The following is a 24,741-nucleotide window of genomic DNA, read 5'->3' as shown; positions in this document are numbered from 1 at the left end:
AAAAGCATCATGTACAAACGACGTGTTTTGAGAAAAACGCATTTGAATGTTGAGCATCCATTTTCAATTCCCATTTTAATATAAAAGCAAAATAAGATGTTCTAATGATAACAAACGATGACAAACCTTGCTTTTATTGATACTTGATCATCCAAATTCAATAAAACATTATTTCCGTAATTTTATTTGAGTAAAACAAACATAACTCCTTTTGAAATCACCAACGTCTATATCACCCTGCTATCATTGAGGGGGACGCAATGTTATGATTCGTTTTTCTTCGCCGAATGTACATGGCGCTTTTTTCATGATGCTTTTTTTTTCGTCACGATATTCATGTAGTCTTTTGTTTGACAGGTTGACAGGTCTATATAAACAGGGACTGCTGATGGCAGAGATTTTGTTTATGTTACTTTATTTAAAATCATGATTAAACAGACTTTACTGAAGTAACTTTTGCTCATTTTTGGTGGAGAGGTAGCTTATTAGGAGTACTTTCAGGATATGCAATAACCCAGAAAGTGTCAAAATGTACATGATGCCTTTTGAAATGTTACCGTCGAATTAAGCTTAAATCGTTAATCGTGTTAAGGGGAAATGATGCAAGATTCAATATACGAATGTGAGGAAGGCACCAAGGATTAAGTATCGTTTTTAAATATAAAATTATTTCTTTCGTTTTACAGAAACAAGTTAATTGAGTTCTTCGGACATCGTTTGGATGAACTTTGTGTGTACATTTTCTTTGACCAAAGAAGACATTTTGCATCATTAGTCCGTCTATACAAGTCTACAAACAATTTTGACAACTGTCCATACAAAAAGCCTATCAAAACATTCAAAAATCTGTAACTTGAAAAAGGAATTGCTGATCCATTTAGCGTTTTCGACTAATTTGTAGATATTGATAATTACAATGAATGAAAAGTCACACTCTGAAATAAAATGTATACTTTTTTTTCAATTCGACTTTTCACACAAAATACTGAATTGCGTAAAAAAAACCATTTTTGAAGAAAAAAAATCATTATAAATATGTTTTAGATGACAAAAAATTGCGTCTTTTCAGCTATAGCACAATTTTGACAAAATTCATTTGGCAGTGATGCCAATTTAAAAAAAATCATAATATTTGAAAATCGTGGAAAAAAAAGAAAAAACTTTTTTGACATCATTATCAATACTATCTTGTAAGAATTGTTCAATTTTATCATTTTTATCATTAAACCTAAAAAAAATCAACTACATGAAAAAATAGAAATTTTGAATATGTTGAAGAACTTCAATTCAAAATTTGGCTCCATAGATTTACCCAAATTACCCAAGAAACATACAAATTAAGCTTTGAGCATAATTATTGAATGTTGAATTAAGTGAAGTAAAAATAGAAAAAGTATTTTACAAATAAAAAACAAAAATACAGTTTGGGGAGCAAAAAACATTGGTTTAGGTTAAAATGAGGGAGCTAAATATTGAATAATCTATAATTTAAAGTAAAAATTAAATTCACATTTGTCAGACAACGCATTGCGTTTTCTATCAAAACTTTTTACAGGAAAACAAGTATCTTGGAAACTGAAAAAAATAATAGGAATTTGTTAACTGTAACTATTTATAAAATCTTTTTTTGGGCTCAATATTTTGTTATATGTGGGTTCAATAAATTTTGTAAATTGCATGAAAAATGCACAATTAAGTTACGTTTTATTGTAACCATATTTATTTTGAACACAAGAGAGCATCAAGGTAAGATATTGAAAGAAGGCTTCTGCGTTATTTGCGACATTTGGTCCACTGGCAGTATCAGGGGGGCCTGGGGGCCGTGCCCGCCCCCCCCCTCGACTGAAATTTGTTCTAAATTTGTCCGAGGGTCCGAAGGTTGATTTTTTCTGTGAATTTTTTTTTTTTTATTTTCCCTAGGAATAACTACAAACCTTGGTATCTTGGAAACAAACAAATTTTAGGATATTGCTTATCATCTGCCCATCAGGATTGGATCAAACAATTAGTTTTTGTGAAAGAACAGTTTGTGCAAATTTATTCAAATTGTTTTCAAAAGTTGGCATGACATCACCCCACATTACGGTATCCATTTTTTTTTTCACACAAAAAATCTCAGTTTTCAAAGCCAATAATCAGTTTCAAATGGATGATTCAGAAATCAAAGCTTTTTCCCCCCCTTCTTGCCTAATTTTATTGCCAACCGGGTGATTTCTGGGCGCCAAATTGTTGCGTATCATTCTGGCCGTACCCTGATTGTGTGGCGTGGGCCGTTGTGGGGGAGAAGGAAGAGACCCCGGGGGTGTTTGATCCAACAAAGAGCCAAATCATCATAATCACCATCATCACCTCTTTTTTTAAAGGTGAGTGAGAAAAAATACTGCTCCGCGAGCGCGACGACGTCGTGAATGAGAAAATGTGATTTTAACACCTCGTGGGTAATTAAATTTTTTGATATATGAAGGCTCGCCGGAGCTGCTCCTTTTTTATGGGATGTCGACGCAACGGTTGGCGCGAAAGCGAAGAAGGTGATTTAGCTTTGACTGCGCGCCTTTATTCGACGAAATTTATGAATATGACCCATGCTGACAGCCACGGGGAGAGGAAGAGGAAGAGTCTTTGGAGGGACCATCAAATCCGTGCAGCCCGGAGTGAAAAAAGGGGCGCCCATTATCGTCATTGTGCAAGTGGGTGCTAATTATGGGATGAAATATTGATGCTCGAAATGTCGACGGCGATTGAGAGGTGTGATTATAAGATTATTAAGGGGCCTTTGTCTGAGTGACTGAATGGTTTGATTGGATTTGATGGTTTTAGCAGCGTAAATAAAATTTAATGGAAAATTAGAAATCCATCAAATCAATGGTTGCAATAATATAATATTGAAAACACATAAAGAATTTTTAAAGCATTCGATACCACATCAATTCTCAAATTCCAGAATACATTACCTCTATGTCCCTCCCAGAAAACTCAACCTGTAACTGTCGTCTGCCTGCCTCCCGAAGAACATCAAGCAATCAAAACAACAAACCGTGTCACATTACGAGCAACTTGTCACATTGCTACAATTTCACTTCGACCAAACCCATCCATCTTCCCGAACATGGTTTTTACGCGGGCACCCTTGTCACCCGAAAAAAAAATACGAACCAAGACTTGGTCGTCAGCGTCTAATCTGGACCACTTGAAATCGAAGAACGACAAGAAAAACACATGTCCAGTGGCGCCAGCAGCCGTCACCAGAAGCAACCAGTCAGTTGTCAATTTTCCCCGCCGGGGCCCCAGAAAATCTGGAACACCAAAATCAGAAAGGGCTGATGGGAAAGTGGCCTTCTGAAAAATTCAAATGAAGCTACCTTCTCGACGCGGGAGAGATTGAAAACGACAACGAAATTGATACCTTCAATTTGGAACCGCGGCCGTGGTGGTTCCCAGCTGCTGCTCAACGGGGCCAAGAACGTGACTGACAGATTGTAAGTCTTGTGGCCGGCAGCAGCGGTCTGCAGATCGGTTACATCGGATTGATTTGGACGACGACGATCAAGACAGGGTGCTGTAATCTTGATTGGCTGGCCTTCTTTTTCTTTCTCGCGGGTACTGAATTAATTGTATTTTTTTGTTGTTGCTTCAAGACTTGTGGCACTAGTCGGAGACCAGACCTGAGAGACACTCGTTAAGTCAGGAGTGTGAGAAATTAAAGGTAAATTTGTCATGAAATTACGCAGTCGGTTGTGCAGCTACTGCAGTTGCAACTAGTTGACGACGTTGACAGTGCAGACTAGGAGAGCTTGAGAAAAACTTGAGAAAAGCTTTAGACTGGGTCCCGCTGCTTGGCTTTCCTGTGTCACGCTGATGGTGTGATGATTTGCAGTTGTTTTTTTTTATCGCTGGAGAAGTGCAAAGTCATGCAGTTAAAAAAAACATATGACAACTTTCATGAACACAACTACGGAAAAATATGCTGAATTTCAAAGGACAGGTTGATTTCTAAGGATAACCTTCCTATAGTTTTGAAGCCTTTTTCAACCTTTCTGAAAATTAAAATCGCTATAACTTTTGTTAAAAGAAACTAGAGTCTTGAATTTTCTGACATTCAATTTATAGCATGAATACACGTTTTAAACAACAAATGTAGTTTTGGCAACCCCTACGATCATTTTTGACCTTGAATTTTAAGTTTTTTGTTCAAAAATCCAGTTTTGACCAAATCGCGTTCTATTGATCTCGAATGGTAGCTTAGGTTGTCCCCTATCCAAAACCAACCTAGGCATTGTCCATCATGTGAAAGGTAATTAAATTAAGAAATTTTGGAGAAAGGCACTATTTATTTCAGGAAATTGGGTATATCTCTGCTTATGTTGAACCAAAACTCATACTTTTTTATAGAACTTGTTCAGAAAACTGTTCTCTACAATGTGATTGATTCTTAAATGTTTGAAAATGTAATTGTGTGATGTGGCAGAGGATGAAAAAAAAATCGGAGCCTATTGAGTAATAAACATCTTATGATGCTCAAATTCGTATCCTGGCAATGTGTATTTTCATGACAAATTTTACAAAGAAAAGATTTATTTTCTGTCGTATCGGGGTTTCCAGCTTGGATTTCGGAGTAATTTCAAAGAATGCTAGAAATCTGGTAAATTTGGTTAAATTTTTTTTGTTGGAGGTCAAATATGGGTCAAATATAGTTGGTTAGAGTCCCCAAGGCATATTCATAAGAAATTTGAGTGATATCAACATGAATGCACCGGTTTTCTGTGACTTTTTTGAACAAATATCCCATAAAATTAAAAAATAATCTTCAAAAAAAGTTGCTCTAGACCTCCCGACGAAATATTTCGGTATACCCCGCAAAATGTCGGGAAAGAGCCCTTCTTTCACGGTGCCAAATATCAGTCATTCCGATTTTTTTATCTTTGAGGTCTCTAAAAAATACACCGTGATAGCAATTCAGAGTGAAGTTATTCGAAGCACTTGTAGAGCTCTCAAAAGCAAACTGATTTGTTTTTGATATTTTTTTGTCAAGCCTTTTGAATGTAAACAATGATGCAATTCTGGAGTTTTTTTTAATCCAATAAACATAATTTTATTGTTTTTGCTTTTTGAGTGTTCTTAAAATAGTCCTGACTTAAGGCAAAAATAAATAAATTTTGGTGAGTTCGTGCACTATACACTAGGGTGTTTCAGCCAAACAAAAAAGTTCTCAGATCACGGCAAACCGAGGTTCCCCTTGTAGAGGATACCCATAAGGACGCTCATGCCAAATATCAGCCCATTTGGTTGAGAATAGGCCTGTCCCCAGCGAGTTGAAATGTTCATGGAAATTACTATGGGATTTTTGCGCTTTTCGTTCAATCGATCCTACAGGTCAGGGGACAACATGGATTCACTCGGAATAAAGACAGGTGTGTAGGGGATGGTCCAATGAACACATTCCAGAAGGAATTAAGGTTGTCCATTCTGTCCCCAAGGTGCGCATTGGATGGACGTCAGGTGTCTCCAAAACCAACGATTCATCCTTCAAAAGCATCGTATTTCCTTAGTATGCTATGACGGCTAGGTGAAAACCACGACGCTCCATATCAGACGGTGAACACGTGGAAGAGCATGCACTTAAGTTTTGGCTCATAAACATTCTTTGAAGTAATAAAATTATAATTGTTGATGTTCCTGCAGGAATTTCAACTATTCAAATAACGTAGAATGATGATTTTGTAATAATAATGCAATCGATGCCTCTCCACGTGTTCAACGTCTGATATGGGGCGTCGTGGTTTTCACCTAGCCGTCAAAGCATACTAAGGAAATGTGATGCTTTTGAAGGATGAATCGTTGGTTTTGGAGACACCGGACGTCGATCCAATGCGCACCTTGGGGACAGAATGGACAACCCTAATTCCTTCTGGAATGTGTTCATTGGACCATCCCCTACACACCTGTCTTTATTCCGAGTGAATCCATGTTGTCCCCTGACCTGTAGGATCGATTGAACGAAAAGCGCAAAAATCCCATAGTAATTTCCATGTAAATTTCAACTCGCTGGGGACAGGCCAATTCTCAACCAAATGGGCTGATATTTGGCATGAGAGTCCCTATGGGTATCCTCTACAAGGAAACCTCGGTTTGCCGTGATCTGAGAATTTTTTTGTTTGGCTGAAACACCCTACTATACACGGATAGAAATCCTGTAAACAAATCTGGTTCTTTTCGACCCAAATCTTCAAAAAATCGCCGAAAATCCAGTTTTTGACCAAATCCGGTTCTCTTAGTCTTAAATGAAAGCTTAGGATGTCCCCTTTCCGAAATCGCTCTTCTACGGCAAATTTCAACAAATCAGGATGCTCTGGGTTGCATAAGACTGGTATTTACCTGTACTTTGATTACAAATATTAATATCAGGGCCAGTCACCTGGCCACCGGTTCCGGAAATTACGTATATGCGATACCATTACATTCACGATAGTTGAAATTGATCCATAAAACTTACTAATAGAACCACTCTGGAGTGTCACTGGCTAGTTCCAGGTAACTTGGAACCGGTGGCCAGGATACCCGATGTACGGCCAACTTGACTTTTTTATGAAATCCCATCATGCGGCATATCAAACTTCATGAAATTAAAAGATATGACATTCTATGGTCATGCCGTTGTTCTCTGAGTCATTCTGGTCAATCTGGAACCGGTTACCGGTGGCCCCTTGGGGACACTTCCGGAATATGAGAGAAACCCTATCATTCCAAATTTGCCGGTGATACACTGCCGTTCTACGCATAATTGTCCCATGTCAGTTTTTGACGATTTTGACTTTATGCCATTTTTAAGTTTAGTCTGATGTGTACTTTAAGAAAAACACATCAAATCTGATACTTTGTTCGGAAACTCATCAAAAACAACACCAAGTCTGTTTATCCCATCGTTGAACTTCTACGCATAATTGTCCCACCAAGTATTTTCTTACACGGAATCATTAGTTTTACTAAGCGTTATGCCTTGTTTACCTGTTGTATAGCAATAGGATCACAAATAAGGGTGATAAACTGCTAACTGGGGCGATTAGGGACACATAGGTCGAATAGGAACCCACGGGACAATTATGCGTAGAAACACAGAAATCGGTCGAAAAATTTCAATCGCGTTTTTCTCAGTTGCACTTTTTTGAACATGGGACAATTATGCGTAGAACGGCAGTACAGGTCGTAAAAGTTGGGGTCTCAAAAAGTTCTTATTTCGGCTGTAGCAGATTCCCGGTGGCCACAGTGAATCCGGGTTGTCAGGTCGGTTTCGGAAAGGGGACATCCTAAGCATTCATTTTAGACTAAGAAAGCGCGCGTCAAGTGCGCGAACTGTGGTGGAAACCACACGGCGAATTTCCGTGGCTGTGAGGCGAGAAAAAAGTATCTCAAGGAGCAGGACAAGAAGAAGAAAGCGTCAGCGTCCCGTCAACCTCCGAAGACTTCGAGCTCGAACGCTGCAGCAGCTGGCGGCGGAGCGTTCCCTCCCGGTTGGGAGGTTCGTACGCTACAATAGCCCCCCCGGGACAAGCTGATGTTACCGGTGATGATCTCTTCATGCCTCCCGAGTTTTTCGCACTTGCTCCAATTCAATTCCAAGCTCTTAGTGAGCTGATGATGAAGTACATCTACAACGGATAAGCTGCCTTGAGCAGCGAAGTTTTTCGACGTCAACAGACAAAACAAATTGTGATTTAGTTTTAAGCTTTTTCTATTTCTATCCTTTTCCTTAGCAAATCTCGATGGTTTTTTTATGTTATTTTTTTCCTTCTCTTGCCAAATCTATTGTTAGATCCAAATGAATTATAGTGTAAACCATAGTTGAAAGGAACTCCAAAACTCTATAAGTTTATAAGAAACACGAAATTGTAAATTGATTATTTACTAATAAACACTAATTGAATTGAATTGAATTTTAGACTAAGAGAACCGGATTTGGTCAAAAACTGGATTTTTGGCGAATTTTTAAAGTTTGGGGTCGAAAAGGACACCAATACCTTAAGTGTGATTTTTTAATGCCAAAGGAAGGTTAACAGACCTTTTAACCGACCTTTCAAACCAGAGCAACTTTTGAAAAACGTATTTGTAAGGATTCGTATCCTTTCGATTTATTGAGAACATCATTACTTTTTTTTTTGATTATGTAATCTTTTCAAGCATTAATAACACGTTGAAAAAAATAGCTTTCATATAATTTTTTGGGAAGTTTTGCTTTTATACAACAAGAAGTTTTACTGGAAACCGAATTAAATATTAAACAAGAGTATTTTAATTTAAATGGTTTGCAAGAGAATAATGAAAACTTTTTGAAAAAATCATGAAATATTTTAGTTTGTTCTGGTAAAAAAAATATGTTGTGTAAATTTACAGTTTCTGCAATCAATAATGCCAAGATTATGACTATTTACATTGATACCAATTAGTTGAAAATTGAAGGGGGGGATAAAGTTCTGGAAAATTAGCCAAGGGGGGAATAGATCGAAAAAATTTGAGAACCACTACTAGCTTAAAGCAATAAAACATGTTTATATGAATTTGAAATTTTTATGGATTTGAAACATAATTTTTCAAGATTGGTGAGATTAAACCTTAAATAAAAAATACATGATTTGAAAGATAGTCCCAATTCAAAAGAATATTCAGATTAAATTTTATTAATTTTTTACATTTGCAAGTCTATTCAAATACGTCAGGCTGCATCGAAATTTAGTTCCCAACGCAACCAACTGCCCTGGAAGCCACACAAAACCGCCTCTTCCCTAAACAAAAACAACAGCAAAAAAAATGTGCGCCATACGGCGCCAACTGTGTTTACGTTTGGTCACGCCAGCCGCCACCACCAGGCTCGCCGGATTTGGCAAACCAAAGCCAGAGCGACATCCTCAAAGCCCCGGCCGGCGGCGGTGGTTTATTTATTTGCTGGTTTTTTGGTTTATTTACCATCCTTGCGGGGCTTGTTTTTCACGGATCCTTGAACGTCGCTGAGTTTGTCAACAGCTTGTTTCATTTAGTTTCGGATGTTTTGCTGCTGGGGTTACTGTGAGAAATTCAATGACAGATTACTTTTGACATTTTACAGGATTTTTTTTTTTGCCAAGAAATTACTTTGAAAGTGGGTCTTGAAATAAAATTGCAAAGCAGGAAACTTTCGAAGTGAGTCTTACATAGTAACAAATCCGACTCTCAATCAATAGTTGAATGTTTCAATCTCACCACATTTTAAGATTTTATTTTTTTTTTCCAATATAAGAATTAAGTTAAAGATAGTTTCATCTGAAATCATCCTTCCAGATCTGGACTTAATATCAACCCTCAACTTGCCCTCAACACTATCCCTCAGGAAACTGTTTATTTGCAAATGGATTCTCTCACAATTCCTTAGCCTAAACGATACTTTTTGTGTGTTGTTCTGATGTTTATTTGTAGACTCAAGCTAGGCCCTAGATGGCCTGATTCCCATCGCTTCAGAGTTTTTGGTGGCTAAATGCTAAGGTCGTCTCGCAAAGGACCCTAAACGGTTAGGCCTAGACCCAGAAAATTGAGATCGAATCGCGAAGACGAAGAAGTAGTCACTTTTGCCTTCGGCGATCGAGTAAAGGTCTTTCGGAGGGGTCGTCAAGATGAACTGTACTGAGAGCTCGATTCACTGCATGCAAGTCATTGAACGCACTTACAGTGAGACTGCGCTGCCGTTTTCGGTGCGCCGAAAAGGGGTATTAATTTGTAATTGATCAATTATGAGAGTACCTTCGGCTCGCGAAGTGTTGCCTCCTGTTATTACTTCATTTGCAGTGCCGGTTGGAGGAGTTTGTAATACTTGTTAAAGTCTCACTTTTCTGAGTTTCATCCGAGCTGTTCCAATCCATACGTTAGATTGAAACGAAGATCTGGCAACACTGCCTGAAATCTTAGCCCATCATAGTTGCCTTGAACAAATGCTTGTCACAACAGTCCCACTATACAAAATGGTGTACTGTGGGACACTTTTGTGGTTATTTTATTCATGTGGAATAATTTGAGTAGATGTTTTGTATTTTGTAAGATTAAAATAATTCATAAAAATTTTAATTCTCAGAATTTGTTTTAAAAAATTGCAATTTTAGGTAATAAATAACATTAAAGTTCCTAACGAACTTTTAGTAACGTTTCAACAAATATCATTGCAATCGCTGTCCGTTCCGCACTTAAATAAAGCAATCCAGCACCATCAAAACGTCCAGATTAAACGCGTTGATCCCCCCCCTCTCCCATCTGTATTCATTCACCCCAATAAAAGCCCACAAAACGACACCCGAAATGCCCGGCCCGGCACAGAGGGGTTGAAACAAGATCCCTCCCGCGTGATAGCAGCCGCTCGCTAAACAGGCTATAAATTTTACACTTTCGGAGAGGGAAGCTACCTGCCTCTGATTGACTTCCTGGCCAACTCCACACACTCCGTTGAGCTAGGGGTCCGTCCACTTAACGAGAGCCCAGCTATCAAAATATTTAAAATCTGGTTGCGTTGCATCGTATAGACGGAAATATTTCTTTCGATAATTACGGGTTTTCAGGTTATAAATAATCTCATCACACTCATCATCTAGTTTTGGTGCGGTTGTTTTACGAAACAGCAACATCAACAACCACAACAAAAATGCCGTAATTCAGGGGTATTTTCCACTTCGACCGATGTTTGGCGAGGAGTTCAAGTAATGGATCTTTAACTGCAAACTGAACGTTTTCTGAGGGATCAATACATGGTCACGGTGTTTCAAAATAGGGTTTCTTAAAAAAAACAAAAATCAACTATAAATCAAAGTTTAGACTTCAATTTTACAAGTCTTGCGAACTTTAACATCTATTGGAAAAAAAGTTGATTTACATTAAAAAAAATATATATTTAGAAGTACCGTGCTCACCAGTCAACTGATCACGCTTTTTCCAACTTTTGGTAATTAATACCTTTGTACATCTCAAATGGGGCTCATTATGTTGAGATTGCTCTCCACAGCATAAATTTTCAGCAGTTTTCTAACAATTGAACCAATTTTCAGTTGAGTGTTCAGTATCAATAAGCATTGCAACAGTACTGGTTGAAATTTTTCGGATAGGCATGACAATTGATAAAGTTTTTAAAACGTATCATTTAATTTTGAAGCAGTTTCTTAATTTTTCATAAAAAAAATTGTAGGTTACAAAGAAATCAAGTTTTTGCACAAATTTAAATGCATTTTCAATAAATCAATAATAAAACATATCTAAAAAAAAACTTGAATCATCATAACAAAAAAAGAACCCTCCAAAACCACTTGACTTCGTCGGGACAACCTGACTAACACCGGCACATTGATAAGATCTGGGGTTGACTCAGAATAATCATAAACGGACTGATGGATTTGATGCCCCGATCATTCTGACTTTTCGGGTCTCTTAGCAAGCAAAAAAAATAATATCGAAGAAAAAAGTCATCGACAGTGGGAAAAAAAGACGCGCAGTCCAGAGAACAAGGTTTGAAATAAACATCCCGAAACCGTTTGAAAGACAGAGAAAGAAACCTAGACCAGGACGGCGGCGGCGGCGAAATGCCAGCATGAGGTCCGTGGCGCCCGAATATTTCACAAGTCAACCCGCGCACCACCCGTTTAGGGACGACCGAGCCAACATTGGATCGGCGGGTTCACCGGCTTGGACACGGGCTCATAAACATTCATGTTCTCTGCTGTCCTCGGCGGGATGAGAGATTTTCACTTGTTCGGTTGGGAGTGGGTTTTTAGGGTGGTCTTGTTTTGTTGGATATAATTTTGAAATGATTTAAATAATTCAAATGATTCAAATGATTCAAATGATTCAAATGATTCAAATGATTCAAATGATTCAAATGATTCAAATGATTCAAATGATTCAAATGATTCAAATGATTCAAATGATTCAAATGATTCAAATGATTCAAATGATTCAAATGATTCAAATGATTCAAATGATTCAAATGATTCAAATGATTCAAATGATTCAAATGATTCAAATGGTTCAAATGATTCAAATGACGACGATGAAGATATTTTAATCATTAAAAAGATTTGCTAGATTCAAATTATTCAAGAGATTCAAAAGATTCCTTAATTATTAAATTAATGATATTAATAAAAAAAAATTAAATGTGTATAACAGTATTTTTATATCCTTAGCATTATACAAATACAAATACAAAAGATTCCTTATTTATAAAGTTAATTGCAGTAATAAATCATATTTTTAGCATTTATTTGAATTAAAAAATTCGAAAAAATGATTCCGGAGATAAATTTTAAAAAGAAAAATTCAAATGTTTCAAAAGATGCAAAAGTTTACAAAAATTTCTTAAATTTCATTAAGAGTCGTTAAGTCGTTAAGATACAACCAGATTTTTAAGGCTTTATTAAGATGCGATACAATAAGATTATTTAAGATTCATTAGGCTGGTACAAATATTTTTAAAAGTTTTTGTCACCCCCCCCCCCCCCCCCCTTCAAAATTGGCCCGAAAAATCAGGGGGCAAAAAAATATTTTTACAATAAAATTCAAAATTTCAGTGAAAATTCAAGTGCAACCAGCTGAAATAAAATAAAAATACATTCTCCTGCGTTTAAAATCATTTTGACGTAGACTTACGTCTTTGTTGAAGGTACTGGGGTGCCATTCCAAAAAACCCGGGCCGAAGGCCCTGGAATATTGCGTCATCCGTCAATCGCTTATATCTTCCTTCCCTCAAATCGAATCGGCACGATTTTGGTTCCATTCGATTCGAAAATTATTCAGCAATTTGCTATAAAACTTTCATTGTTGGCAAAATAGTTTAACTGTTGAAACAATTGAATGTTTTAAAATGTTTTCAAAATGCAGAGATTTTGCAAGCAAAATGAGCGCTTCCCACTCACGGACGGGAATGTCAAGTACCTATTTTGAGGGGAAAATCATCCGAGCAACGCGACCGAGTGTCGGTCGCGAAAAAGGAGGGGAAGTAGCGGACCGAAATCATATATAAGAACGCGCGCTCAGCCCATTCTATCATTCACGTCTCAGACGTCGGACCGGCAGCAGCAGCAGCAGCAAAGCTCAGCCCAGAGCAGCAGCAGGAGAGAGGGACCAGGACTGGAAAAGAAGTGCGCATCGCCTTCTCGTCGTCACCTTCAGCCAGTTGCCTCTCGATGGCCGGACCTTTTGGATCTTTCGTGGTAGGGGGTGAAGACTTCCCAACTCTTCGGAGTTGCTTCACTCCTCGTCCCTCGTCCCACCCGGGACGAGGCATCAACAAGATGAGGCGCGCGCCTGCTGCCTTCTGCCAAAAAGCCTCTCGTGGGTCAAGCCATGGTTGTGGACATCCAACTAGCTCGTCACATTCGCGACGAGCGCTTCTGAAAGAGTTACGTCGTATTCAATTCCAAACTGTTGAAAGAGTTGCCCTCATCCCCGGGACGAGGCAGCGAACTGCAAAAATTTCAATTTAAATTTCAGGAACAAATTTTGGTTTTCGGGGGCGACGGAATGCTCTCGCCCCCAACCCCTCTGCCCTCCCCCCATTCTGCTCTTAGCATTCTTGCAAAAATTCATCCAATAAACGCAATCAATTCCCAATTGTTAGTGCTTGTGCCCTCAGGGCATCTGCAACGCTGGAGTGCAAATCAAATTTTGCATCCGGCTTATAAATACCGAGATCAAATTTGCCACCTTGAAAAAACTCCGTCATCGCCACCGCTAGGGTAGCAAATTTGCCACCGAAACAAGCCCACCGCGGGAGGCAAATATGGGTTTTATCATCTTTTGCTCTCGTTTACCTTCAAAATCAATAATTATGTATTGATTCATGCTTAGAAATGCTAAAAATTTATTAGTCTTTTTAATCATATTGAAAATTTCATTTTTTCGAAAATGTCGAAAGTTAAACAACTTGCTACCCGATTTGATTCTCACCAAACCCACACATCTTAACTTTACGTAGTCTACGCCATTCCGGTTATGTCTGTGACATAACTACTTTGACTTTTTAGCATGTTTTGGGTTATTAAAAAATCTTAAGATTTTTTGAAAATTTTCGATGCAAATTTTTTTTTTTTCGATACAATTTTAGTTTTTGTCAGATCTTAGATTTTTTGAAATCTAATGATTGCAAAACAACTGAACTAGTGTAAAATGCATTTTAAAACACTTTTTTTATTTTTTTATTTTTTTGCCCCCCCCCCCCCTTGACCTCGGCCAGGGCCGAGGGACAAAAACTTTTTTAAATATTTGCATCGGCCTTAAGATTTTTGAAGACTTATAAGGCTATTTAATTTATTTGAAGATTATTTAAGGTTCTTAAAATAGGTTAAAAAAATCAAAATTCATTAAATTTGAAGAGATTTACTTACATTCTATAAGTTTCCTAAAGATTTGTTTAGATTTGATAAAATTCTTTAATATCTGTAAGATACTTTATGATTCGTTAAGCTCCTTTGAGATAATTTGCTAACCGTTAAGATTGGTTAAGATTTGTTAAGATTTGTTAAGACTCTTTAAGTCATTTCGAGATTACGTAATGCTATTTACGATATACTAGGAGTTTTTAAAATTTATTAAGATGTGATACAATAAGACTTTATCAGATTCGTTAAGCTTCTTTGAGATAATTTACTAATCGTTAAGATTCGTTAAGATTTGTTAAGACTCTTCAAGTCATTTCAAGATTATTAAAAAATAATTAAGATGTGATAAAATAATATTCTATAAGAATCGCTAAGATTTTTAAAACTACTAAGACTTTTTAATTTGTTTCTTAACACTGGAACGCCCAACGCATGTCCAACTTATACGGACGCCCAAGCCTCCCAAAAAAGGTGGAACGGTAACTTCAACTCGCTGGTTCTCGGGCATTACTCAACCAATCGGGACGATTCTTGTTTCCAGTGATTTGTAAGAATGTCTAGATGATCCTAGAACTTTGCAGAACTCAATTTGATCAAATCTGTAATTTCTGCGACCAAAAACATCGTTCCACCTTTTTTTTAAACAACTGCCTCCGCGGAATTTTTGGCGATTTTTTTTTACACGCGAAAAAAAAAGTTGGAACGATGTTTTTGATCGCAAAAATTACAGATTTGATCAAATTGAGTTCTGCAAAGAGAACCAGCGAGTTGAAGTTACCGTTCCAACTTTTTTGGAGCCTTGGGCGTTGGAATGTTAAGGATCTAAAAGATTCGTTAAAAAAATAAGACTGGTTGATATTCGAAAAGGTTTATTTTAAATTTTTTATGTTTCGTTAAGATTTTTTTTAATTTGATAAGATAGTTTAAGCTTTGATAAGATTATTTAAGATTCGATAAGATTCTTTGAGATAACTTACGTATCGTTAGGTTTCGTTAAGATTCTTAAAGATTCGTTAAGATTCAGAATAACTTTTTATGTCATTTCAAGAAAACTTATTTTTTAAGATCTGTTAGGATTCGGTTGGATTAAAAGTAATACGATACGATTTTAAGACTTTTTGAGATTCGTTAAGATTCGTTAAGATTCTTTAAGATTAGCAATTTATCGTTAAGATTCGTTAAAATCTTTTGAGATTCCTAATGATTTTATAGAACTCTTTAAGTCATTTCAAGATGATATAATATGATTTAAAATTCCTTAAGTTCTGTCAAGGTTCATTAAAATTCGATAAGATTTTTTAACATTCGTTAAGATTTTTAAAGATACGAAAAGATTCTTTCAGAATCTCTGAAACTATTGAAGACTTTTTAGATCATATCAAGGTTATTTAAAGTTCTTCAAGATTCGTTAAGAAACTTTAAGATTCTCTAAGATTCTTTAAAATACTTTAAGATCCGTTAAGTTTCGTTTATATTATTCTAAATTCTTTGAGATTCTTTATTAGATTATTTAAGACTATTTGAGTTATTGCAAGATAACTAAAGTTTCTCCAAGAATCTTTAATATTTTTGAAGATTTTGTAATTTTCAATAGTACTCTTTGTTATTCTCAAACACCATTTTAAAAGTTCCAGAAGCTTTCAAATTTATAATGAACTTTTTTCATAATATTAAAAAAAATAGCCAAAGAATGTTCTTAAATAGCGTTCAATTATTTTCGAGATTAATTTTTTTTATGATAATTATTTTCTTAAATTTTCGATGTTTTTTTTTTCATTGTTTACTTTTTTTTAAATCTTCAAAATAATGTTGAAGTTTCTGGTACATCATTTATCATAGGCGTCATCCATAAAGTACGTCACGCTCTAGGGGGGGAGGGGGGTTGTCGCAAGCGTGACAAAGTGTGACAAGGGGGAGAGGGGGGGTCCGTGAGACCGTGACGTCACGCTAGGCTATTTCCTGAATACTGAAAATTCAGTCAAAGAATATATCTGAAAATATTTTTTTTTTATAAAATTTACTCATAAATCAAACACGACACAAGGCTTTAAGAAACAGAGTTTTCAATGCGAGATTTAATATGCTTATATCATCAGATTTTCAAAAAAATGTTGGTGGCTATTTCTATCACTACAACATTCAACAAAATAAAAATAAAAATCTAAACACAACCTGTAAAAATTAAAAACTTTCTCGATTTTACTCCGAATTTATAAATAATTCTATTTATAAATCATGTTATAATTATTCAAAAAATCAATATCGAGGGGGGGGGGTCAACAGAATGTGACGTTCTTTTCAAAGGGGGGTTGGAGCCAGCGTGACAAAGTGTGACATAGGGGGGAGGGGGGGTTAATTTTGGCCAATTTTAGCGTGACATACTTTATGGATGACGCCATACTTTATTATAAATGCCATTTTAAACATTTTGAAAACTTACTTCCTATTATGTAATTTCATTCTTGACCTTTGAATATTAAAAAAATACTCTTTTTAAACGTGTTTCAAACATTTTCATAAGTGCTTGAGTGTTCTTGTACAAAATTGGATTGTGATTTAAATACATAATCAGGAGCCACATTTAAAAAGGGCGCACAAACATATTATAGCTATAACTGTGTGGGCCCGCATAGTGCCCCCCCTGTCTATGGATCTTAATGCGTGTGCATGGATGTCAACCCCCTGCCTCCGCACGTCAACACACACAGCTGTCAGCGTTCGGCACAGGGGGATGCTAAAGGCCGCCATCTAGGGTGATTGAGATTGATAACGCGCGCAAACTGCGCACAGTGAAAACAAAAATATTTCTTTTATTAAAAATTAAATTTTTGTTATAAGAATTACTGTAGTAGAAGTCAAATTACTCAGTAGTTAAGTTAAACGTTTCATGTGATAAAAGTACAACTTTAAATGAGGTCATCGGCCGGATGTGTGCTTATTAATCCCAACTTTAGTAGTTTATTTTGCAAATTAATTGATAAAAATCACCTCAAAAACATACACTAACTTTTAAACGTACATTGCGGTAAAATTTTACATAAAAACAATAATTACTTTATTTCTATTTTATGCCTGCAGTTTTTGTACTTTTTTACAGTGCGCAGTTGCTTTGTTTTGGTTCCGTAACGAACAGCTGTTCTTTTGTGCTGGCGCCGAAGTTGACAGTTCCCTTTTGTTCCAGTGCCGAAGTTGACAGCTTGTGTTGGCTACGGGCGAGCTGCCTGTAGTGAGATATAGATGTCGCCCCCCTGGTTCGGCAGCACAGCCAGTTCCTCAGCAGCGGTCGAACAGCCCGGTGGTGGCTCGGCCACGCCGGAGATCCCGTCACGTGGGAGACGCAGTCTCCACAATAACTATTTTGCAAAATTCGAAATCAATTTTATTTTCAAAGCGTAAAAAATATAATTTTGAGTGATTCTGATTTTCTGTTATTTTTATGGTCACGCACCACCCTATTGTATCGAGGGACGCATCAAAGCCGATCCTTTCTTGACCGGAGTCCTTTCCGAATAATGGCTCTTATCAGGCGACAGAGCAATAATGTGACGAACATGACCTTTTTCGGTGATATTCACTTGCTTTTGAAGACTAGGAAGCTGCCGTTCAAGGTTCGAAAATGTCTGTTTTTGAGGAACTTTGTGGTCATTTTATGATTTAGGAAAAAAACGTATCATTGGCAGTAACATTATTCAGTTTGTCTATTCTTCGCTTTTAAATCATTGTATTCTTCAAAGGTCTTTAGCAAATAAGTCCAAGTTTTTACTAGATCTTAACTTAAAACAATTTCATTCGACTTACCGCCCACACTTGGTGATGATCATCTCGGTGCCGATCTTGTGAAAGTCCCGCCACAGCTCCTTGTTCTGGAGCTTCATCTCGACACCCGGAAGCTGCTGGTAGCGCGGTGGCAGGGCCATCGCGTGCATCTGAGGAATCGGCACCGGCAGCATCGACGGGAAAGGATCTGGTCGTAATAATCCGGGGCCCGGTAATTATTTGGCATGGTTTGAAGAATTCAGCGAGCAGCAGCAATTTCGGCCAATAATCGCGCAGACGAAACAGGTAGCAGCAACCGCGGCCAGGTAATCATGGAAAATAGTCGAGATGATAGAAAAATTGGGTAAGTGAGTAAGCGCAAGGGAATTATATGATTAGAAAATTAAATAAACATAATTAGCTCAATTTGATTAACTTTCCTCTCCTCACGCGCGGTGCGTGAAGCTTCTGTTCAGCTGGTGGAGGCATTCCAGGGTAAATTTTTAGACAAGATTTTTGTTTTACTTTTTTTCGACAGATCATCAATCGAGTTCAGCGAGTGAGAGTGGAAACTAAGAAGAAGAAGAAAAAGACCCAAGTCTCGTCAACCAGAAAAAAAAAAACACAAGAAAGAAAGAGATTATGAGCCGTGAAAATGAAAATTTCACAGTCATTTATTTCCAGGTTTTCAGTCGCCAGCCAGGTCCAAAATCAACAACACAGAGTAGCAGAGCAGCAGCAGAAGAAGAACGTCGCGGGGATGACCGACGACGACGACGACGGAGGGAGTGAAAACAATCATATTCATTCCCGGGTAGAGGAGCGCTGGTCGTAAGACAAAAACAGTTTCGGACAGACCCCGGAGACGGGAAGAAAACGGTTGGGTCTCACGGATTCTGGAGGGGCAGGGATGCCAGAATAACTTTTTTGGTTTCATTTAAAATCTAAATCCATTATGTACAAAATAATTCTAGATTCTTTGATTCCACATTTGGAAAAAGGCTTGAAATTTACTGTAAAAATGTCAACTGCAAAAATATATATATTAATTATTTCAGAGAGGAAACAAATTTGTTATTTCCACTTTTTTTGTTTTTGACCAAAAGCACATCACTTGCACCAAAGTTTAAAATTCATGATGACAAAACTTTTTGAACTTTGAAGAATATATTATCAGCGTCAAAAGGAGCACCATTTTGTGATCAGTCGAGGTTATTTCCAAGAAATAAGTTTTTAGCGCTAACAATTCACCTTTCGTCGGGATGGTATCCCCAAGTCATTTGTAGAGCTCGACAAAATGAAAGAACAATTTTATTTTAAAAATAATAATTTGATCAGGAGTAAAATCGAGCCAATGGAGGTGAACAAGCGACATTTTGGAAAGTAAATAACTCAAAAAGAGGACAAATTTGACGAAAATCTTAGTAGCAACTTAAAAATTACACTTGCTGAAAAATATGTTGAAATCACTTGAAAAAAATGTAGGCAATTCTCTATGAAAAGCAAAAATGGAATTCAATTTAATTTTACTTAAACTTTGCTAGATGCTTCCCTATGATAAACAAAATTAATCTTTGGTTCTTTCATACAATTCTTCATACAATTTTGGCAGCTGTCCAATACAGAAATAAAACAAAATGTCAATCAAAATACGTAATATTAGATAAAAGATGTTCTATATTTTTCAGAGATCTTTTTATCTTGTGTTATCTATTGATCTGTTCATAAATATATAAAAAAATATATATAGGCAAAAAATTGGCCACAAAGACATGGTGGGTTTCCTCTAGATTTCAAGATAAAAGTTTAAGTATTTTAAGTGACACTTAAACAGCATTTACAAAAAAAAACATTGAATTACTGAATAACATTTTGAAAGGGGCTATGGTTCAATTTGTGGCCCTTTTCAAATTTTAGTCAAGATTATAACACTTTAAAAATATTTTTCGAAGGATTGTACAATTTTACGTTTTACGTTTTCAAATGAAGAAGAATCCATTGTCATATTTTCTGTATCAATCACTTTTTATATTATATCAAAATATGATTTTCAAACATCAAATTAATCATTGAATTAAAACAACATTTGAACAATATTTGAGATTTTGGTTTTTACCTTTGCAAACAAAAATCAAATTGAATTTAAAAAGAAATTGAATTACTGCTGTTTTCAAAATATTCCAGCGTTTTTGTTTTTTTAGAAATAAAAACAATGCTTTTTAAAATTGGACAGATTCAAAGATATTCGTTGATTTCAATTCTTCATGAAATTTTAAACGAAATACGAAAAAAAATGTTTTACACATTTAAATTCCTGTTAAATTTTCACAATTTGATTAATGAATTTACTTCTTTTTAAAGAAAAAACGAATTAATTCAATACTTTATCATCCATTATTTTAAGAGAATATGGCAGTTTCTTGTACTGAAATCAAACCGTTAGATGGACTTTAAAACAAGAGAATTATCAAACCGCTAAATGATTGAAAAGTCTTTCAGAAATCAGCTCGTTTCATTTAAATTATAAATGATCAATTATGATTGCTTTCTAGTAATATATTTTGTTACTCAATTAAATATCCAAAATTAAAAAAAAAACATGCACAAAAAGTTATGCTAATTTTATGTTTTAAATTTACATTAAATTTTCAAAAACAAATTAAGTTCAATTGTTTGCTTAAGAAAACATCTTGTTCTTAAAATAATAAGGCTGATGCAGATAATTTTTAAGTTTTTGTTTCATGATTAAAATAAATTTACATTTTATGCCATGGTTCAATTAAAAAAGTTCTGAAAATAATTTATGCATCCGAAAATTGTTTGACATTCTTTCGATTTGAAAAAGTCCAAGATGTGACGAAAATATTTAATTAAATGAAATGAATTTTGTGGTATTTTGCACCAAAATTTCACAAAAAATCAAATGATCCATAAAATTATTTTCATTACAGGGAAATTATTAATAATAATTGTTTTCAATTGTTTTTTCTTCTCTTTCCATTGAAATTTTGAAGTTATTTTAATAAATAAACTTCTTGACCCCTGAGTTTAAGGGGCGAATTATGAAAAATACAAAATTTTAAAAATCTTACGGCCTTATTAAGAGCGAGTCCACGAACAGGGCATACCCCTTTGTATGGGACGTCGTTTGGACCTCACCAATCTGCCTGAAATTTCCAGGGGTTGTTTGTACATATAAAACTAGCATCTGGCCAAAATATGAGCACTCTAGGTCAACGGGAAGTGGGGCAAATCGGGACACAAAGTTTGAAGGTTCAAAAACGTCAAAAATCTTAAAAAGGCTATAACTTAGTCAAAATTCAATTTAATTTTAAAATTCAAAATGCATCTGAAAGGGCTTAAAAAATGCAACAAAATGCAGGGTCGAGATTATAAAACTTTAAAAAAACTTAAATCTAAAGGGAGTTATTGGCCTTTTAGTGAAAAAATAGCATAATTTTCAAACTCAAATAAAAAAGTGTTCCATCCAGATATCAACTCGGTTCGACCTGCAGCTTGTAGGGGACATCTGGGACTACCATCTGAGACTGAGAACGCTTTGGGTAAGGCCGATTAGCATATTAAATAGACACTTTTACTTTTAGTGAATTTTTCGGTTGTAAATTTTTGCTCGGGGGACCCCTTAGATCCCATTTTCTGGAAATAATTTTATCATATTCGTGTTCCTGAGACAATTTCACAATAGAAACATGCATAAAAATGTTTATTTTCATCCATTTTAAACCTTTGAAAAATGAAAGTTAAAAAAAATTAAGAAGCTGCTTTTTTTCTGGTGTCATCTAGTATCCTTGGAAACGAACTTGATTTTCATTAAATGTGAATCGAAGATTTTTTGAAACTTTCATTTTTTAAAGGGTTAAAATGGATGAAAATTAAAAGTTTTATGCATGTTTCTATTGTGAAATTGTCTCAGGAACACGATATGATAAAATTATCACCAGAAAATTTGATCTAAGGGGTTCCCCGAGCAAAAATTTACAACTAAAAAATTCACTAAAAGTAAAAGTGTCTATTTAATATGTTAAACTGCCTTACCCAAAGCGTTCTCAGTCTCAGATGGTAGTCCCAGATGTCCCCTACAAGCTGCAGGTCGAACCGAGTTGATATCTGGATGGAACACTTTTTTATTTGAGTTTGAAAATTATGCTATTTTTTCACTAAAATGCCAATAACTCCCTTTAGATTTAACCAATTGGGATGCTTCTCCCTGCATTTTGTTGCATTTTTAAGCCCTTTCAGATGCATTTTGAATTTTGAAATTAAATTGAATGTTGCCTGAGTTAAAGCCTTTTTAAGATTTTTGACGTTTTTGAACCTTCAAAATTGTGTCCCGATTTGCCCCACTTCCCGTTGACCTAGAGTGCTCATATTTTGGCCAGATGCTAGTTTTATATGTACAAACAACCCCTGGAAATTTCAGGCAGATTGGTGAGGTCGATGCGAGATGGGTATGCTTTGCTCGTGGACTCGCTCTTAATTAAAAACAAATATTACAATTCCCAACTTCTGGCCACTCTGCCCAGTTCTCTTGTTCCATGGATCCCATGGATGCGCGCGCACGCGGATAAATGGAAGAACAAAACGAAAATTATATCATTAATTCGTTCTCGTTATAGGGTCGCACGGCGGCGCAAAGCGCGATGAAACCTGGCGCCTCCTGGCCCAGGTCCAGGGCCATATTCATATTCACAAATCCCCCCCAGTGTGGTGGTGAGACTGCTTTCCGTTCTTTTGCTGGACAGTGAAGCAGTAGACTGGCCCAGAAACGAACGTATTTTTGGTCATTTGTGTTCAAGATCTTAATTATTTTAAATATATTTTAAATCTTATTTCATTTTTAAGAAAAAATCTAAAACGTCAAAATATAGATTTTTTTTTATCAACTTTTGAACTCGCCTATTCCATGATAAACCAAAATTTGACTAGTTTTGGCAAGTGAAGTTCAGCTCGAAATTGGCTCACCCTGAGGCTCATTAATCATAATCCTGCGGGATTTAGACAACGAAACGCGCTTCGCGGAACCTGGCACACAGTTAGCGAAAAGGTTAAATATCACGGGCCAGAACGGCACCGGAACGTGGCGTCACGTTGACGTCGGCATTTATTGGTTTCAGTTTTTGGTTGGATTCGGGGGAAGGGGTAATCAGGTTAGTAAAGTATGAATGAACTGCAAATTCGTGAAAAGAAATATATTGAGTGGAGAACATCAACATCAACTTAACCTCTGGCAGTAAATTTCAAAGCATTTTTTTTAAACAGATCATTGCAATCAATATTTCAAAGGAACACATTTGGAAAACCTTTCGATTCAGCAATGATATTAAAGATCTGACCAACAGTTATAATTATTTGAACGAAATTATATTTCATCACTCAACTACAGTTATCAAGTAACATTACCCCAAAAGAGCCGTACTTAATCTGATCTCCATTTACCGAGCGGTTCCATTTCCATCAAAATCTGTTCCGTCCAAGTCGGTGCCCCCCCGAGGGGGTTCATCCATCAGAGCTGGAGTCCGGAGACCACCAAGGTGCAAATGTGATGATAGTCGCACTGTTTTACATACACACAACACAACATACTATGTAACTCAAGCCTCTTTTGTTTCAAACGTGCGCGCACGTACTTTTACTTGACTGACATGTTCAACGACGACGACGTCCGCGGAGATCATCAAGAGGACCACGAGAGGAGAGGACACCGGTACTGTGTGTGTGTGGCAGCTGCCATCGCGTGGTCTGACCTGGTCCCCTGTCCCAGCCCGTGGTATCGTGGCCGCACGATCAGTGATGAGGATGATGATTTTGTGTTTTCAATTATGTTTACTTTTTTAAATTAAAACAAATTATGTTACCTTTGGCGAGGTCTGTGCGGTTTTTTGGTCGAGTTTCGTCTTGTGTGGGTTTTTTTGGAATCTTTTTTTGACAATGAAGTTTAACAAACGAATACTCAGCAAAAGGTGGTTAAGTGTCACAAAAACCAAAATCAACTAAAAAGATGGACCAAAAATTATCATGAATTTTGTAACTCTTCGAAAATCGAAAGAAAAGTATGATTAGCAATCACTCTTTTCTGTTTTGTAAACTCATTGTTGCTAAACTACTCTGTCTTGCTTTTGCTTATACTGAACGAAAAAAACTTCACAATAAAATCCTCTTTAAAAGGGTTATTTTTTTAGAATTGCAAAATAAAACCCATCATTTTAGATTGTTCAAATACCACTACACACAAAATAAACACACAACACTGTTACTATCAACTCAAGTATACATTTTTCAGCAATTTTCTATCTAAAACAGTAATTTTCATTCTAAAACAAAGGCAATAATTTGTCTAACTGTCAAGATTTTCGTAGTTATTTTTAAATAGAAATGTGATTATAGGCAACAAATGACCATAAGCTTTTTTTGTATTTTTGGACAAATTTCATTTTGAAATTCGACAACATTACTTCTTTTGTCAGCGATCTTTGAAATGAATTTAAACGATGAAATGACATATAAATCATTAATAAGCAAGCAATTTTTTGTCAAAAGTTTAACAAAAAAAATATTAAAAAACAGGCAAATTGGATGAAGTTTGGAGCGA

The 24,741-nt window shown here is 36.1% G+C and overlaps 1 protein-coding gene across 1 annotated transcript in view; it reads right to left on the bottom strand.

Annotated features, from left to right (window-relative positions):
• The window catches only part of LOC120416577 (T-box transcription factor TBX6-like), a 98,675-nt gene that overhangs the window by 59,422 nt on the left and 14,512 nt on the right, over positions 1–24,741 (bottom strand). The window contains exon 2 of the mRNA XM_039578313.2: positions 18,174–18,339. Within this exon, the coding sequence (XP_039434247.1) occupies positions 18,174–18,339 (166 nt within the window). The remainder of the gene's footprint in view (positions 1–18,173; positions 18,340–24,741) is intronic.

The sequence above is a fragment of the Culex pipiens genome, chromosome 3 (assembly GCF_016801865.2).
Source record: "Culex pipiens pallens isolate TS chromosome 3, TS_CPP_V2, whole genome shotgun sequence".
NCBI lineage: Eukaryota > Metazoa > Arthropoda > Insecta > Diptera > Culicidae > Culex > Culex pipiens.
This window is presented reverse-complemented; position numbering and strand designations above follow the sequence as displayed.